Source organism: Pseudonaja textilis, chromosome 3 (genome assembly GCF_049901715.1).
Source record: "Pseudonaja textilis isolate UNSWEBS1 chromosome 3, rPseTex1.2, whole genome shotgun sequence".
Taxonomy (NCBI): Eukaryota; Metazoa; Chordata; class Lepidosauria; order Squamata; family Elapidae; genus Pseudonaja; species Pseudonaja textilis.
This window is the reverse complement of record NC_141992.1, coordinates 25920015-25939208: the sequence shown is the minus strand read 5'-3', so window position 1 is coordinate 25939208 and position 19194 is coordinate 25920015. Positions and strand designations below refer to the sequence as shown.

Sequence of the window (19194 nt, the reverse complement as noted above, 5' to 3'; positions counted from 1 at the left end):
AGAAAAGATATTCGTCAAGAGTCAAGAATCATAAGGTACGACACTTAATGATAGTCATAGGGTACAATAAGCAATCAAATCATACTAGGAAGCAGTCAATATAGAGGATAGTGTTGGGATCACATGAAGTGATGGTTCTGTTATATACTTCACTGGTCAGTCTGTGCCTGAAATACAAGCATTTCTTGACTCACAACCACAATAAAGACATTTCTTTTTCATTAAGCAGTCACATGACTATGGCTTGTGACCTTCCCTCCCAGCTTCCTCATGGACTTGTTGGAAACTGGGTGGGAAGGTCACAGATGCAACCACATGGCCACAAGATGTTATGACTATCATCATTGTGTGATAGTTGCCAAGCACCTGAATTGCGATCACGACTGCAGGGATGCTGCAATGGTTAGAAGCGCAAGGAAACAGTAAGTTGCTTTTATAAGAGCGTTGTAACTTCAAATGTACTTTGTTTGGTTCTGGCCATCAAACAGAGGAGATGAAGGATGCTGAGATTAGATGAAGGATGCTGAGGAATTGAAAAGAATGCAAAGGAGAGGGATAAAGGTGCCCCTACTTTTTGGAATTGGTACTTATGACTGGAAGATTTCAAGCAAAAGTTGGACAGCCATTTGTCTGAGATGGTATGAAAATTCCTGCTGTGGCCAGGAGGTTGGACTCCATAGTTCCTTCCTATCTCTAATCCCATGTAGCTTTCCATCAGCAATACAGGGATAATAATTACTTGCTATTTTACAAGAACATTATAAGGCTGGGAAAGGGAATGTTTACAAAATAGCTTAAACACTGTAACAAATAGAATATATAGCTTCTCAAACTCCACCTTTCTCCATCCTCATATACAGGAGCTTTGGGCTGCAGACCTTTCCTTGGTGCAAGATTTTATGTTTACTTTCTTGTCAGATCCCTTGAGAGTAATTGAAGAACCTTATTTTTCTTCAGATGAGGTAAGACTCACAAAAATCTCACTGGAAACAAAATAGAACAAGAATGATAGAGGTAGCCGGCTATACAATTCCCAAATAATTGATACCAATGTTCTCTACACTACTCTGTAGTAAGTACAATGTAGTATAAAGGTCAATTCCATACATAGCAGGAAAGAAACATTGTAGCAAGTTATCTTTCCTTTTTTTCCCCCTGCAGGTCTTTTCTTACAGTTTAAAATATTAAATAAGTTGCAACTTTGACTTTTTTAAGAAAAGAGATAAGAGTTCTCATTGGTAATTGCTGGAATTATATTTAATTGGTTGCAATAATGGGCAATTATGTAGTCCTAGAAATTATAAATAAGGATAATTAGTTTGAGGTGGAACATAGATAATTATATAGAGAGCATGCAGTTGATTGGGAGTTGTTGTTTTCTAGACCTCATACAAAGTTCTAGGGTTAGCATGGAATGTTATTTCTGAAATGATGTTGTCATATTTAGAGTATTCTCCAAGGCAGATGTAAAGGATCTGCCTAAATAAGCCAAGGACTTCTTAAGCAATTGGCCTTTGGTCAGCACAGTTTTGAGATTGAAACAAAGTAGGATGTAGTTGTTTTTAAGTCACTGGTGAATTTGTTGTCAGCCTGCATGCTTACTCTCTCACACCTCATTTTTCTGAGAGAGATGGGCTCTTTAGAAATAGGAAATATAAATAAAATAAACAAATAAATATGAAACTGCTAGTTTGAGGTTTGATATTATCAGCATTCTGATAATACCCAATTGTATCTTTTGACTGGACCTGAAAACGATGCCATCAAGATTTTGTTCCAGTTCACAGAGATTGTGTACTCGTTACTACCAAGACCTAGTGATTATAGGTGTTTTAATCATCCAGATTTGGGTGTATTCCCTCTGACCTTGAATGCGGTTAAACTTCCCTTTTGATGTGTAATCAAGTTTTTCCTGGACCCAAAAATCCTGCTTCAAAAGCAGGTGTCAGTTTTGGCTATGAAGGCATTTGCATAACTTTGTCCAGTGAGCCAGTTGTGTCCTTTCCTAAATTGGGAGGGCTATTCAGATAGTCATTCAAGCCCTAGTCACTTCACAACTTGATTACTGCAATGCTCTCTACGTGGAATCGATCTTGAAACTTCAACTGGTCCATATCAGGTTTTCTCAAGCAGACTCCCTTCCCGCATCATAATTTAGCATGTTTTCTAAACTATGAGAGCTGTAATCCAATACATCAGGTGGGGGAAGTCTGAAAAAACAGCTGAGATTTGGGGGCTTAGCGTTCAATCTTTCACCTCCCATCCCCATTTTTCCCCTTCTTGTACAGTTTCTCACCTTCCTATTTTCCAAAGAGAACAGCATCTGGAACTCAGAGTTTGATGTCATACGCCCAGAAGACATGAACAATCCCTTGTCCCATTATTGGATCTCCTCCTCTCATAACACGTAATGGAAAAATTGGTTTCTCTTGCTAATAATTTCTCCTGTTTGTAATTTGCTTTGAGAAGAGACCATTAATTGTCTGCAAAACTGTATGGAAAGCATCTTCTGGGATAACAATGCAATTCTTGGAATTACACTGTCTTACTTATCTCTGCAAATCATGAGTTGCCTGTTGAGTTTTGCTTTCCATTAACAGCAGCAGGCCAACACATGACTCAGTAATTTAGGGATCTCTAGATGAAGAGAATGCTGATATGCATAATTGCATAAAGTCACATTGTGTTATTTTGAACTTTTTGAAGGAAGAGGAAATTTTAGATTGAAACACTGGGGCTTGGACGAATTTAAGCATCTAATGTTACCCTAGTACAGGTAATCCTCAATTTGTAACCACAATTGAGCCCAAAATTTATGTACCTAAGTAAGAAATTTGTTAAGTGAGTTTTGCCCCATTTTATGACTTTTCTTTCCACGTTTGTTAAGTGAATCCCTGCAGTTGTTACATTAGTAACACTATCTTTAAGTGGTTTCCCATTGAATTTGCTTGTCAGAAAGTCTCAAAAGTTAATCACATGACCCTGGGACACTGCAACCATCACAATTGTGAGTCAGTTGCTAAGTATCCAAAGGTAAAGCACTTAGGCATGGGGATGCTGCAACAGTCATAAGTGTGAAACATGATCATAAGTCACTTTTCAGTGCCATTGTAACTGAACAGTCACTAAGTGAACTGTTGTAAGTCAAGGATTATCTGTATATCGTGGAGAGAATCTTTGGGCAGTTGAGAAATCTGAGTCAGAGACTATTACAGTCTGATTGGATAGTATACATGAAAACATTGCTGATAAATTATCTGTTGCATTTGAACTACTGCTTTGTCTTTTTGATGTTGTGGTAATCCAACCCAATTTGCTTTCATGTTCATAACTGCCCCTTCATCACAGATACTTGACAGGAGATCAGTTCTCAAGTGAGTCTTCCTTGGAAGCCTATGCTCGTTGCCTGCGCATGGGATGCCGCTGTATTGAACGTGAGTGCTAGTCTCTTCCCATTTTATTTCCTCATCTGCCTCATAAGGATCAGGAAAGATTGATCTCATATTGAACATAAAGGAAATTGCACATGAGTGGAGGCTAGATCAAGTGTGTAGTGGAGTGTACATTCTACACACTGAATATTCCAGATAAAAGGACCAGATTGCAAGAGATATGAAAGTGTCTATCTGGGATTTTGTGAGATCCTAAAGGTTAAAATAAATTATATTGAGCTAGATGGATAGTAAATAAAAAGGCAGTTTCAAATATACATATATAAACCTTGCCCAGAGTACTTTGATCAGCGATTTCTGAAGGAAGGTTTGCTTGTGACCTTGAAATGAAAAGCACTCTTAGTGCCATGGAACTAGGGGTATTATCAATGCATCGCAGGTTACTTTCCCAAATCTGTTTTGAAATGCCTTTCTTTGTGGTATCACTTTCACTCCAGAGAAATAAGGAAATCATTTTCATTGAAACATGTTCTACCTGGATTGTTAGGTGACAAACAACTATTTATATTTGACTTTGGATGCAACTTGATTTTATCTAAGATAATTAATTCCAATATTAACTTAACTTGTATAGAAGAACTTTTAGTTATACTTTTAACTGGTTATCTTTTTCAGTTGATTGCTGGGATGGTCCTGATGGAATGCCTGTGATTTATCATGGACACACATTAACTACAAAAATTAAGTTTTCTGATGTCCTCGCCACCATCAAGGAGCATGCTTTTGTAACTTCTGAGTAAGTAAAACGTCGATTGTGAAATCATGTTCTTTGGAAATTTGCCTTTCCCTAGCTCAGATACTTGAGCCCTAAAGTCTTATTTTATGGCACTTCATATCTATCTATAAAGTATTGTTTCAGTGGTAAGCTGGAACATATGTATATTGTTAGTGTTTGGGGATAAACCCCCAAGCAGAGTATGCAGCAGCAGTCAAGCCAGGCAGGCAAATGAGAGAGAGAGTGGGCCCAAGAGTATACACACACTGGAGACAAAAACACTGTTTGTAGTTATAAAATAGTTATTTATTGCACACAGAGATTAAGAAGTGTCATTCAGTCCATATATCATTATCCAGTATATCCATCCAGTTATCAAGTCCATTAACAGTAAATACAATGTCCTTATCTGCTTGTAAATCTTCTCCTCCCGATACCTTTCTCTCAAAGACAACGCTGAATCCTCAGCTCACTAGGCAAACAGTCCTTGTGTTCAGTTGAAATGGTATCTGGCACAGTAGCCTCCAAAAGTAAGCAGATAGACGTTCCAAAACAGCAGGCAGCAGACCAGGAACAGTAACCAGGTGCATCCAGAAGCCGGGTCTATTACGTTTCCCTTCCTACCTATATTGCTGCCTGCAACCGCACCCACAATGACATTGCAGTTTCTTGTGCTTAAAGCTACATAACACTTAAAACTAGGTTTACATATTTATTCAACCCAAACCTGGTTGGTGTATCCATATACCCAACATTCTCCCCTTTTGGGTGATATAAATATGTAATGCCTTTACATTCTAAACCCATATTTTTCACAACTCTCTAGATGCTTAATAGCACCTTGGGCTTTAGTAAAATGATCAGCTACATTGTCCTCCGACATGCAGTACTCCAGCTGTATCAATTTACTCTGTACAGATTGTCTTACATTAAGATACCTCAAATCTGTATGTTTACTTCTCGTTTTAACTGCAATATTAGTGGCCATTTGAATTGCTGCCTGATTATCTTCATGTACAACTATAGGGTAATGTACAGTTATACCCATATCCTTCAACATTTGTTTGTACATAATTAACTCAGTACACAATAAAGATAAACAGGAGAATTCTGCCTCCATAGTAGACAAACTTATATGCTGTTGCCTTATTGACTTCCAGCCAATTAATGTCTTACCCAGCATTATGGCTGTTCCTGAAGTCGATTTTCTAGTATCTCTTTCTGATGCAAAACTAGCATCTGCATAAGCACTCAATATGAGATCACCTTCTGGTTCTAGATACAGTGCATGGTGTAATGTACCTTTAAGATACCTTAGGATTCTTTTCAATGCTATCCAGTGACATTGAAGTGGGTCATTATTGTGTCGTGCCAGCTGATTAATACTAAAAGCAATATCTGGCCTTGACCAATTGCTAATATATGATAAGCTACCAATCAAGGATTGATATAGTTCCTTATCACATTTTGGACTTTGTGTATCCATTTTGCAAATATCCTGACTCATTGGAGTCTTTGCAGGCTTACAAAGTTCCATCTTATAATCTATTAGCAATTTAGATATCTTATCTTCCTGAGATATCTTAAAACCTTTCTGTGTTCTCAGTATATTCAATCCTAGATATCTCTTTATCTCCCCTAATTGCTTGATTTTTACCTTCTTGGCTAATGATGTTATTATTTCATTTGCTTCATCATTAGTCTTAGTTATCAGAGCAATATCATCAGTAAACAACAATAATAATGATATCTTCCCATTCTTTTCTCTCTTAAATAGATATGGGTCGGCTAAACCAGCTTTAAACCCTATATTGGTCAGTTCCTTCACAATATACTGGTTCCATTCATAGCCCGATTGTTTAAGACCATAAAGGCTCTTCTTTAACAACCAACAATCATTATTATTGTCTCCTTTAAATCCATTAGGCCTTTTCATATAAACAGTATGTCTTAGTGGAGCATGCAAATAAGCAGTTTCCACATCTAAATGGTTAACTATATATTGCTTGCTTGCTGCCCACACTAATGCTGCCCTTAAAGTTGATGCTTTCAGACTAGGTGCAAATACTTCATCATAGTCTTTTGCACTTTGTCTAAAGCCTTGGGCTACTAACCTTGCCTTATGGATCGTGTTTCCATCTTTATCTGTTTTTATTTTAAAAATCCATTTGCAGCCAATGGGTTTTTCATTACTAGGTAATCTCACGTTTTCATAAACTTGCATATCCTTCAAGGATTTCAATTCTTTATTGATAGCTGCATACCAATTTTCTTTCTCTTTAGAAGGATATCTTCTAATCTCATCCACAGTACTTGGGATTCTATTTTCCTGGCACACTGTGTTAGCCTGGTATCTTTCAGGCGGTCTAGAAATACGTGTAGTCCTTCTGGGTATTACTGGGCTTGGTTGAGTTACTACCTGTTGCTCATCCTCAGCTATTTCTTCATCTAGGGGCTGTACTTCTTCCTGTACTTCTTCCTTTACATTATTTTTAAAGTTACAGGGATACTTAATGGGATTTCTGTATGATTCAATAATCACCTCGTTATTGTTATCCTGTTCTAACTTATCCCATCCTACGTGCTCTAGAAATTGGGCATTAGCACTACATAACACCTTAGATGTGCCTTTCTCCCAAAATCTATATGCCCTATGGTTAGCTTGATAACCAACGAAGAATAATTGTTTAGCTCTATGTTGCCCTTTACGCCTGAGTTGTGTAGGGATATGCACCCATGCTGGTGCACCAAATATGTGCAGGTAACTCAGATCAGGCTTCCTGCCATGCCACATGGTGAATGGTATTTCACCAGTGGTTGAGTTAACCACATTATTTAATAAATGATTAGCACACATTACGGCCTCCCTCCACAAAGAATCAGGTAACCCAGAATCAGTTAACATAGTACGGGTCATCGCCTGCAATGTTTGACCTCGCCTTTCAACAAATGCATTGTGTTGTGGTCTGTATGGTGCAGATGTCTTATGAGCTATTCCAGCTGCCTTTAATCTATGCTGGAATTTGCTATTAACAAATTCCATGCCATTATCTGTCACCAGGGTTATAAGTTGCCGTTTGGTTTTTCTTTCAGCAAACCTTAACCAATTGAAGAAGTGTTGATATGTTTCAGTTTTGCTTTTCATTAGGTAGCAAAACCCATATCTAGAGTAATGGTCCATAATGCTCAGTATATATCGAGCACCCCCCATACTGGGTTTCTTTGGACCTATAATGTCTGCAAATACTACTTCTAAAGGTTCTTTAGTTTGAAACCATTTAGTCTATTTGCAGGCATTATTTTACTCTTATCTTCACAACAGACATTACAACGCAAATACTTATCACAGGGTTTTAACCTTATTCCTTCAGATAACTCTACTGTACGTTTTAGCATTTTAAAATTTACATGCCCCAAACGTCTATGCAATAAATGGATACATTCATCATGAGGCTTGATATTATTAAATACAGTCTGTGCCTCCCCTTTCTTACTATCATGTAAGACATATAATGCTCCATTTAAAGCTGCAGTTACCTTTTTGCCATCTCTTTCCAGTATGCACTTATTATTCTTAAATGTAACTACATATCCTAGTTTATCTAATACTCTTACAGAAAGTAAGTTCATCTTTAACTGTGGTACATACAACATTTTTATATTCTGGTTTAAACATGGACAATAAGCAATACCTTCACCCTTGGCCTTGAGGTGCCAACCATTGGCAAGTGATATACGTTGTGAACTCGTAGACATTTTTATAAACTTTGTCTTATCTCTCGTGATGCAGAGGGATGCACCACTGTCCACCACCCATAAATCATTCTTCATATCACAATTGCCAAACATGGCCAGTTCAAAGGATTTCTTTGGCTTCTTTACATTCTGGCTTTTTCCTTTTCTGCAGAATCTTGCCAAATGTCCTCTGCCTCCACAATTAAAACACTTTTTAATTGTGTATGCCATCGAAGATAAATTCTCTTCTTCCGGGTGCTTTACTTTACACAGCTGGTTTCTTTCCAGCCTTGAAGATAATTTCTCTTCTTTATTAGGCTTATCTTCTCTCAGCTGGTCACGTTCAAACCTTCTTCTGGCTTCTTCTAATAGCCTGCCGGTAATCTCAGTTACTGATAAACTGTCTTTTGGCAATACCTCTAATGCAGTCACAAAATCATCATAGCTTCGATCCAAAGAAGACAGTATGATGTATACTTGTTGCAACTCATTAAAGATAAGCTCTTTTTCTTGCAATTCTTGAAAAATGCTTTTCATACAGTTTAAATGAGTTAACATGTCTCCATTTATCTCAAGATGTGTTCTAAACAGCTTCCGTGTAAGATTGATATGAGCTCCTACACTGTCTCGAACATAAATCCTCTTGAGATTATCCCAGCAGTCTGCAGCATTTTCCACTCCACGGATATGAATGAGTTGCTGGTCAGACAGAGTGAGACCTATGATGCACAAAGCCTGCTCATTCTTTCGTTCATAATCTTGTATCAGTTTATAATCCTCTTCATCGTTAGGATTTAAGTTTGATACATCTGGTGGGTTTGTTATTATGTTCCACAAACCTTCTCTTCGTAGAAGTAAACTACATTTCATTGACCATGAAACATAGTTTGTTCCATCTAGTCTGGATATCATGGACAGATGTGGCAAATTTACTTGTGCCATTGCTCTTGTGAAAAATAACTATTTAACAAACAGTTTATATTTACAGTAATGTGCAACTCCCACCAGCTCTCACTGCTATATCCTGGTTAGTTAGACTGTGCACTCTGCTGGGCCCATAACCAATGTTAGTGTTTGGGGATAAACCCCCAAGCAGAGTATGCAGCAGCAGTCAAGCCAGGCAGGCAAATGAGAGAGTATACACACACTGGAGACAAAAACACTGTTTGTAGTTATAAAATAGTTATTTATTGCACACAGAGATTAAGAAGTGTCATTCAGTCCATATATCATTATCCAGTATATCCATCCAGTTATCAAGTCCATTAACAGTAAATACAATGTCCTTATCTGCTTGTAAATCTTCTCCTCCCGATACCTTTCTCTCAAAGACAACGCTGAATCCTCAGCTCACTAGGCAAACAGTCCTTGTGTTCAGTTGAAATGGTATCTGGCACAGTAGCCTCCAAAAGTAAGCAGATAGACGTTCCAAAACAGCAGGCAGCAGACCAGGAACAGTAACCAGGTGCATCCAGAAGCCGGGTCTATTACGTTTCCCTTCCTACCTATATTGCTGCCTGCAACCGCACCCACAATGACATTGCAGTTTCTTGTGCTTAAAGCTACATAACACTTAAAACTAGGTTTACATATTTATTCAACCCAAACCTGGTTGGTGTATCCATATACCCAACATATATGAAGTAAGATGTTGCACTGGCATGATAGTAGTCTATCTTCTAAATTTTTGCAAATGATTATCATATACAGAAAGTTTGTATATGTCTGTGTATCAGCATCAAGAATGCAGGATTCTATGAAACTTTCCATTTTAGACACACTGAATTTATTTCAGCAATAATTTGAATTTTTTTAAAAAATATAGCATATGTACATTTTTATAACAAGAGTAGAATATTGAAGTTGTGTATACTACTGAAATTATGTCTCTAGCTAATAGAAGTCTTTCTTTTTTAACTTCTTGGGTATGAAATCTGATCCAGAAATTTCACTGGCATTTCAGTTATTTTTCTCACAATCCAGAAGATTAGAAACTTGTATTCTTGAAAAAAATATATACTGTTGAAATGAGGGGGAAATTGGTATTTTATCTATTACCACATTAAATGTATTTTCTGTATTCCAAAAGAATCATATATTAATGGCAACGTTTGGTGCTTTTGGAATTGACACCTAGTAATGGGATTCTAAAATTTCAATTCCCTCAATATTCCAGCTAATTGTTTTCCAAATAAAGTGTTCAATCTTATGGATCTGATCTTAAAGGAGTGTGGATTGCTGATAGAACAGCAGAAGCTAGAAAAATAGCTGAACAAATCTTATAGGAATCAAATGTTAATTCTTCAGGGAGTTGATCTGAAAGCCCAATTAGGCAAATTTATAACAGAATTAAGATTAGCACCACTATACTTATAATCCTATTTATATATTAAGAAAATTTATATGGCCACCAGCTCAAGGTGACTCCAGTGATGTACATAAATAAAACCCTAAATAGAAACAAAAACCACTGTTCCTGGCCCTAGGTCCATTGGCAAAACCATGTCTTCAAGTCCTTTCAAAAGACTATAAGGTGGGGGTCAATCTTCTCTCTGAGGAATAATGTTCCTGGGAGGGGGAACGGGGAGTTGTGTGAAGAAGACTTTTCTTGGTCCCACTAGGTGGGTCTCCTTAAGAGAAGAGCCCTGTAACATACCCTGCCTCTCCGCTCTGGTGTGTGAGGTAGATGTAACTGGGAAAAGACAGCCCTTCAACTAAACTGACCCCAGACCATTGAAGGCTTTAGAGGTGACAACCAGCACCTGGAATTATTCTTAATGGTTTTGTTTCTTTTAAGTTATCCTGTTATCCTATCCATTGAAGACCATTGCAGCATTGCCCAGCAGAGGAATATGGCTCAAAACTTTAAGAAGGTCTTTGGAGATATGCTGCTAACCAAACCCGTCGATATCTCTGCTGATGGTCTGCCATCTCCAAACCAGCTGAAGAGGAAGATTCTCATAAAAGTGAGCTTTTTTTGTAGCCTTTCTGAATGTGGCTTATGCAAAAGGTGACATAGGCATTGTTGTTTCTTAACCTCCCCAGCCCCCAGCTCTCACACACATTACTGCAACTTATTTCAGAATACCTGGTCTTTAGGACCCAAAAAATTATTAACCTGTAGGAGCAGGGATATTATAAATCTTGGCTTTACATGAGACCTACAAAACTGCTCTATACATCAATCAGCATTGCATTTTAACTATTATGTAGGTGAGCATGACAAATTTATAACTTTCTTGTTAGAATAACCCTATAGAAAAAAAAAACTTTTACAATTATGCTTCCTGCATAGCAAATTAATTTTAAAAATAATGGCTTAGTTTTTATTTCTTAAGCCAGCTTCTTTAACTTGGGGCTTTCAAGTTATTGGGACTGCTGCTTAACTGTATCCTTTAAATATAAAGGAGAAATTCTAGCAAGTGCATCAGAAAATCCAAACAGATGTGATGACTCTCAGGAAAAAGTCTCTAGAGAATAGCATTTCTATAATTGTATATGCCTTGTATGCATTTTACTAAAATGAAATGTAGTACCCATTCTTCAGCCTGGAAACATGTTGCTAATTTTAGGTCTTCAGCATTCTCACGGATCTTTTACTTCATAAGGCCTTCCAAAAGCCACTTCATTTTTTTCCCATTTCATTTTTGTCAGGGAGGTTTTCACTGGCTTTGAGCATATATTATTTTTTGTTGGAGAAATTTAATATGTAGTTGCCATAAAAAAGCAGGCAGTTCTAAGGACTTTTCCATCAGTTCCTCAAATGCAGATAGAAATGTTCACTACCGGTACAATCACAAGCTTCAAAATGCTGAGAAATAGCACAAGTCAATCCGTTCTTCCTGGCAGCTGTCTGATAAGAGAGCTCAGTAATAACACGGACTGCCATCCTTTCTGTATTGTTAGTTTACCTAGTGAACATTTGCCCAGAAACTTAAAAAGAAGTGATTTGTAAAGGGGAAATGTGAAGCTACCTTGCTATAAAAGGGAGATTCAAAGTTACCCCAGTGGCTGAATTGAGAGATTGACTTGAGACCAGAAAAAAAATTTATTCTCTCTTTCTCACCCTCCCTCCCTCCCTCTTGGTATTTCCAGAAGTGCTAATTTTACAGTGGAGTAATACCTTCTCCTAATTCCAGTCTAGGTTTTCTACTATTTTGTTAAAAGAACTTGACATGTATATTTCTTGCTTTAGCACAAGAAACTGGCTGAGGGTAGTGCTTATGAAGAAATACCATCATCTGCAGTGTATTCGGAGAATGACATCAGCAACTCAATAAAGAATGGCATTCTGTATCTGGAAGACCCAATCAACCACGTGGGTTTCTTTGTGTTGCTTTACTGTTACTTGGAGCTGACTGATTTATACAATCTTACATAAGCTGTTGTTGTAGGGCCGTATATGTATACCCCTCCTAGTCTGAGGCTCAGTTCCCCAGAAATTGCCAACCTAGCTACAATTTATTTTATAATTTTAATACAGAGTGCATAACTCAGAAGCATTAGGTCTTTTGAAATCCTTGAATATAGTTCCCCAGAGTCACCAGTATTAAAAATTGTAAAATTTTTATGTGGCAGACAGGGCTGCACTTAACTTTTGGATAGTGGAGCAGTAGCATGCTATACCATAGCTTTGGCTTGGAAAAAAAATATTAGCTCCTGCTTTTAATTGAATACATTGGATTTTAAAAATTATTTATATTATTATTGTGTCTTCAAATCAGTTTTGATTTCTGACTGGCTGCTTGCAGTTTTCTTGGCATCCTTTGTCTGAAATGGGTTGCCAACTGCTTCCTTCTAGACTGTGAGCCGCTGGCTCAAGATTACCCAGTAAGACAGGACTAAAACTCATAGTCCCTAGTTTCGATTCCAGTACCTTTAATACAATAGCAATAGCACTTAGTCAGCATATTGTCCCCAACAATTTGGGTCTTCATTTACTGACCTTGGAAGGAAAGAAGGCTGAGTCAACCTTGAGCCGTTGAGACTCGAACTGCTGGCAGTTAGCACTCAGCAGAATTAGCCTGCAATACTGCATTCTAACCACTGTGCCACTACAGCTTTAACCATTACACTGAATTGGTTCTCAGTAATCATAATAATTAATGCTGTTGTTGCCCTATTTCTTTGATTCAGCCCCGACCATTTTGATTTAGCTTGCAGTGCTTATTTGAAAGGCCAGCTTAGGTTCTTGGCCTGATAAAGTTCTGTGTCCTGATCCATGGATTCAACTTGATAGGGATGCTGAAAATGTCTGCTTTTTTCAGAGATTCACACGAAGCTTTTCCTGCCACTTTCAGTAGAGCATTCCAATTGTGCCATTATAATATGAGTTTCCACACTGCAAGACAGAGAAGAGAAAAAATTGCTTCTCTTTGTCAGTATTTTAAATGTTGCCATATGATGTGGACAGGTTGCTTCAGTAAAAATGTGTCTGGGATTAAAAACGCCCATGATTTAACTTGTGAGAATGATATAAAGCTATTACAAAAGGTAGTACTGAACCCAGATGAAGCAATGCTTTTTGCATGGTCACAAAGCATTAATAACCCTGAATAATTCCTGGCATTGCTTGGTTGTTCTGTAGATTGTTTTTTTTTTTAACAAACAGAAGCAGTTCAGTTGTTGTTTTTTTAAGAGGTGGATAGCTGGTTTCAAGTTTTTCATTCATTGCCCATGGAGAAAGAAAGCTTTGTCAGTTGCTCTGCATAACTCAAGACTATGGGCTTCTGCTCAAAAGAGCTATCAATCTGAAAATAATTAGCTTAGATAGAAAATAGAAAAGAAAATAGAAAAGAAGAGGAAAGCCCTACTCAGTGGAGATTTAAAAGAAACTTCACGACATTCCAATTTCTTGGCCCATTGTTAGAATTAAACAGTTTTGTATTTCCCTAGCTTGCAGTCTTGAAAACTTAATTTGAGGAAGGGGTCAAACAACTTGTTAGTTTTAATATCAGCAAACCATTCTTTGGATTGAACATTCCATTTTTAACAACCAGTGTTTAGAAGTTAATTCATGAGAGTGTCAGCATAATGCTTTTTTTCTCCTATTGTCATATATCGTCTTCATAGTCCAGATTAGTGAATTTTATAAAGCTTTGTTCTTTTTTTTTTTTTTGAAAATTTTATTGATTTTTAAAAACAAACATAAAGAACAAAACAAAAAACATAAAACATCTTTTTTGAAAGCAGCATAATCTCGGGTTACATCTCTTCGTACAGACACAAATTCAAGTTCATTCTCATTTTTATATTCCATTCCATATCTTATTACTATTCTGCATTTTCTATATAGCTTCTCCCCTCTTTTAACTTTCTTAATTTTATTTTATTTATTTCATCTCAATTCAAATCATTGTACTTATATTCTTTGTCTGTCCTGTTTCAACTGTCTGCTATCTTTTGTCATTGAACAAAATTTCTCCTGTAATCACTGATTGGAGTATGACGCCTTTATATCTTTCCCCTAAAATTATAACACTTAATATAATACATAACTTCCGTTCGGATTCTGCTTGGTACATTCTAAAACTACACACTATTTTAAAAAAAGAAAAAATTATAAATGTATAATATAATTAAAACAACAATCCATACCAATTCAATTCTATCATTAATATTAATATTCATTTAAATCTTAACATTTTACACATTACTTTTCAGATAAGTATCATACTCCTATGGGAACACTTATAAACTTTCCATAGTTAATTCCCCCCCACTTCACTTATATTTTATAAAACATAGAGTAATTAAAATGTTCCCGTTCCTTCCTAATTCAATTCTCTCATTTATTTTATTTCATTAATTTTGTTCATAAAAGTTTCACTAAATTACACTGACTATTTTATCCCACTTTTTAATCATACGTTGTTTCCAATTTTCTAACATTATTTCTATTACAAATATAACAATACAATCTTATGTACCTTCGCAGAATCCCTTTTTCAGTTAAATTTTCACCCATTATCTCTGAATAAGTCCTGTTGCTTTACATCTTGCTCCAAACCTTTGTAACTTCTCTTTCTTTCCTTCTCTTTCTTCTTCTCTCTCCCCTTTTTACCCCCCTGTCTCTCCACTTCCATTTCCCTCTTCTGTATTCCCCTTTTCTGTTGCTTTCCAACTTTATATCCACTTTTCAAATTATTTTTCCCTTTTTTGGCTGTTTTTTTAAGTCTTAAATTCTCCATTCTCTTTCCCCCCTTTCCCCTTTCTTCCCCAAATAACTTGTTCATTAAAGATGGCTTCTTCTTTGTCCCAATCTTCTAGTTGCGCAGTCTTTTCTTGTTTCTCATAGATGCAGATCGCCATTTCTAAGAATTGAAAAACGGAGTCAAAGAAGCCCTTCCCTTCTTGTGTCTCTCCTTTATATTTTTTAAATTCCATTTTCAGTTCATCCAGAAGTGATGCCATTGTAGAATTTTTTTAAACAGCCACCCAATTGTTTTTAGTCATTCAAATATAATATCCAAAAATCCCAAAGTCACCAAGCAATCCAAATACACAGAAGCTGTTTCTTTTTACACTTTCTTCTTTCTTCACTTTCTCTTTCTGGGGTTACTATTTAGTTCCAAAGTTCCAGGTAAAATGTATCTTTTAGAAGTCTTATAGAGATTTTACTTTAGATTCTTTTGAAGTCCAGGCAGTCTTCTCCTTCCAAATCCTGCCCTTATTCTTTTCCTCTCCCTTCCTCCTTATAGAAAAAAAGGATTTTTTAGTGTCCAGAAATCTTTATTGTCTCTTTGGCATTTAATTATATTTTCAGCTTACCTATTAGTGCCAAAGCGGATTTTTCTGATTTCTTATTCAGCTCTCTTCGTTGTCAATGTGAGGAAGGAGAGTGAAGAAAAAAACTTTCCCTTTTCACTTTCTTTTGCTGCTTCCGACTCTTCTTTGGGAGCAATGTTATCTTTTATAAAATTTAAATTCCAGGGTACCTTAGTTGTTGCTTTTTATCCCGGTCGGCCAAAACTTTCACTTCTTATCTTCCTCCTGCACTTTCTTTTCTGGTTGAGTGCTTCTTTGAGGTGGCCATTTCTGACCACCACTCCTACCGCCTTCAGGAAAGGGAGTTTGGCCAGCTGAGGAGGAGAGATGTGGCTCCTCTCGACCCTGCTGGCGATCTCTCCCCTCTTCACCACCTCTACGGGGTGGCTTAGCCCCGAAGCCAGCTGGCTCGGGGCGCTCCAGCGGCGAGCCCAGGCAGAAACGGTGCATGATCGCAGATTCCTGCCTGCCGCCAAAGCCCTACAAACCGGAAGACCATAAAGCTTTGTTCTTGAAGGAGACTATTCCAGGATCAACTTAATTACTGGTGTATGTTTTCTACAGGATTGGAATCCTCATTATTTTGTCTTGACCAGCAGTAAAATCTATTATTCTGGAGAGACAACAAGTGATTTAGGAAACGAAGAGGAGGAAGAGCAAAAGGAGGTATGTGAAAGAAGATATCCTGAAAGACTAGGCAAGCAAACATGGCTGAATTAGAGAATTTTTTAATGGTAAGAACAGTTAAATATTGGTTCATTCTGCCTAGACTAGTGGTAGATTAACCCTCTTTGAAGATTTTCAAGCAGAGGTGGGATAGTTTTCTCTACAGTATTTCTGCATTGAGCAAGGGGTTGGATTAAATTGCCCTAAGGTCCCTTCCATTACATATGTTCTGCATTTATATGATTTTATGACATAATGAGAAGGAATTGGATATCTTCATTCTTCTTAGTCTTTGATGGGAAGAAATCTGGAATCTACTTTTTCCTGAATTGGAATGAGCTGCGTGTTTAGCTTTACCCATCTTGAATTTCCTGTGGGAAAAATGTAACTTTGTAATGATATTTCCACTTAACACTGATGAAGTTGAGAGCTAGGACTAACATCAGTCTGGAAAGGGTTAGAAGAAGGCCATGTTTATACTTTCTGCTACAATCATGAAAGGACTAAGAAGAAGAGGCTGGAGAAGATTTTCTGGCATACATGTGCTTCGTAGAACTCTATGAGGCTTCAAGTTTGATTTGATTTAAAATAATTGTTCAGAACATGTAGAACAAAGGCAGCATTTGTCTGAGACTCATTAAAACAGCTTAGCCCTTGTTCCTAGCATGCAGAAGACCTTCCATGGCAGTTATGCAATCCTAGAAACAAATGCAGGTGCTTTTAATGAGCCATAAAATGTTGCATTTACAATCCTGAATGTGAACCAGCTCTTCCCAATTGAATCCAAAACTACCAAGTCCCACTACTTTGGATTTTGCTGGCTGGCTCTCCTATAATTCAGGCTTGGAACTCTCATTGTCCTTTTTCTGGCAAGTTTATTAGGAGGAGATTGCTTATAAGGCTAAGAAAGAAGAGCTTTGGAGGAATGTCCTTTGTTTCTGCTTTTGAAGAATGAAAGGAAAGAACTCTGGGAAGTGCATACAGCCAGAAACAATTATGAGTTATAAACATAAAAGGCTACTTTATACAACTTCCTAAAATGGTTTGTTGTTTGCTTTAAAAGAATTATTTTCTGAAATGTTACCATTGCATGTTGCCTGGAGGCAAGAGATACATGACTTGAACCCTATCTGTTTGTTTATGCTGTGGTGCAATAACAGAATGAAGGTATTTGGGAAAACCCAGGATAGTTTCCTGTTGGGTTAAACCTTGGGTTTGGATGTCTACACTTGGAAAAGAGAGATTGCTCTCTTTCCAAACTAATATAATTGTGTCTTTCTATCTTCTCATTCAGCCGCTCTTGGTGTGTAAGCTACTAAACCAAGTGCTTGCTTTTCATTTCCATGGCAGACAAGCAACAGCACTGAACTCCATTCCACTGAAAAGTGGTTCCATGGCAAACTGGGAGCAGGGCGTGATGGGCGCCACATAGCAGAGAGACTGTTAATGGAATATTGTGTAGACACTGGAGCCCCTGATGGCTCATTCCTGGTGCGAGAAAGTGAGACCTTTGTTGGTGATTACACACTATCTTTCTGGTAAGATTCATTTGGGCATGAAATTGTTATCACATTCAATAGGGGAATAATACAATCATTAGTTCTTCATCCAAAGAGTTTATGTCTCTTAAGAAATCCATACATTTGCGTCTTTGTCCTGGTTTTAAGTAAGAATTGGAAAAGATGCCAAATAAAAGGATATTTGCAAGAATGCCAAATAGAAGGACATTATTCTCATTTTTGTTGCATTATCTATAGTTCATGCACTATCTAAACTTATCCATTATCCAATAAATGATGGCAGAGTCAACTGCAGTAGAAATTTGCAAACTTTTACATTACAACATTGTTATTGAAAGCTTTCAGTGACTACCATGAAATCCACCATTTTAAACTAAAACATTTTATTCATAAAGAAAAGTAGAGGTGGTTGTTTTATTTTGCAAAAGAGTAAAGAATTGGGCTGTAGAGTATCTGTTTTTAGAAGGTTTTTTTTTTAAAGCTTCCTACACACTTACTTATAGCAGTAGGAAAATTTGCTTCTTCATGATCCTCTGGGGCTTTTCCATTTGGGGAAAAAACACTAGGACTAGAATAGGGAAAGTCAGAAGCAAAAGCCTGGATCCAAAGAAGCCTGTTACAATGGCAATGCATTGATCTCCTGTGGAGAAATGACGAGCTCTGAGTCCACTAAGATTTATGGGTGGAAGAAGAAGATTTAAGATTTAAACCTTGGGACTGACATGCATGGCTTCAGTCCTACCCTTTGCTGTTGTTGGTTTCCAGTATATTGGCTGTTTCTAATATTGGCAGTAAAACTAGCTTGTCAAGATTGTGTAGCTAAAAGTCTGTAGAAATTCTCAGTCATCCAGTCATGGTTGTCCCAAAAGTGCTTTTTCAGGAGGCAACTGGACTTTTTTGTTTTTCTTTTGAAGACGTTTCGCTTTTCATCCCAAGAAGCAGATTGTCTTCAAAAAAACCCCAAAGAAAGTCCAGTTGCCTCCTGAAAAAGCACCTTTGGGACAGCTTGCCAAGAGTTGTGTTCTTGAATCTCTGCCTGCAAGTTTTCCGACTCAAGAGTTGGTCTGGGTAGGGCTTGACAAAACATTAGAAGCTACTGGTTTTTGTAAGGATGGGAAAGCTTTGCTGGTTTCCCCCTTTTTAATGATTAGAGAAGAATTCACTGCAAGAAAGCAGAATAGGTCTCTTCCCCCCTTATAGGTCTCTCTTCCTTAAAGAAAGTAAGGTATTGGATTACCAAATATGCAGACCTCAGTCATTACCTGACTCATTCTCTCATATTTATTTTCTGGCAGTATAATTATTGTTGTTGGGCAAACATAATCCACAATAAGATGCT

At 37.2% G+C, this 19194-nt stretch overlaps 1 protein-coding gene across 1 annotated transcript in view; it reads left to right on the top strand.

The window, feature by feature from the left end:
* The window catches only part of PLCG1 (phospholipase C gamma 1), a 99695-nt gene that overhangs the window by 55786 nt on the left and 24715 nt on the right, over positions 1-19194 (top strand). The window contains exons 9-16 of the mRNA XM_026697580.2: positions 861-962; positions 2289-2407; positions 3349-3434; positions 4068-4188; positions 10700-10868; positions 12098-12220; positions 16234-16335; positions 17686-17873. Of these exons, the coding sequence (XP_026553365.2) occupies positions 861-962; positions 2289-2407; positions 3349-3434; positions 4068-4188; positions 10700-10868; positions 12098-12220; positions 16234-16335; positions 17686-17873 (1010 nt within the window). The remainder of the gene's footprint in view (positions 1-860; positions 963-2288; positions 2408-3348; positions 3435-4067; positions 4189-10699; positions 10869-12097; positions 12221-16233; positions 16336-17685; positions 17874-19194) is intronic.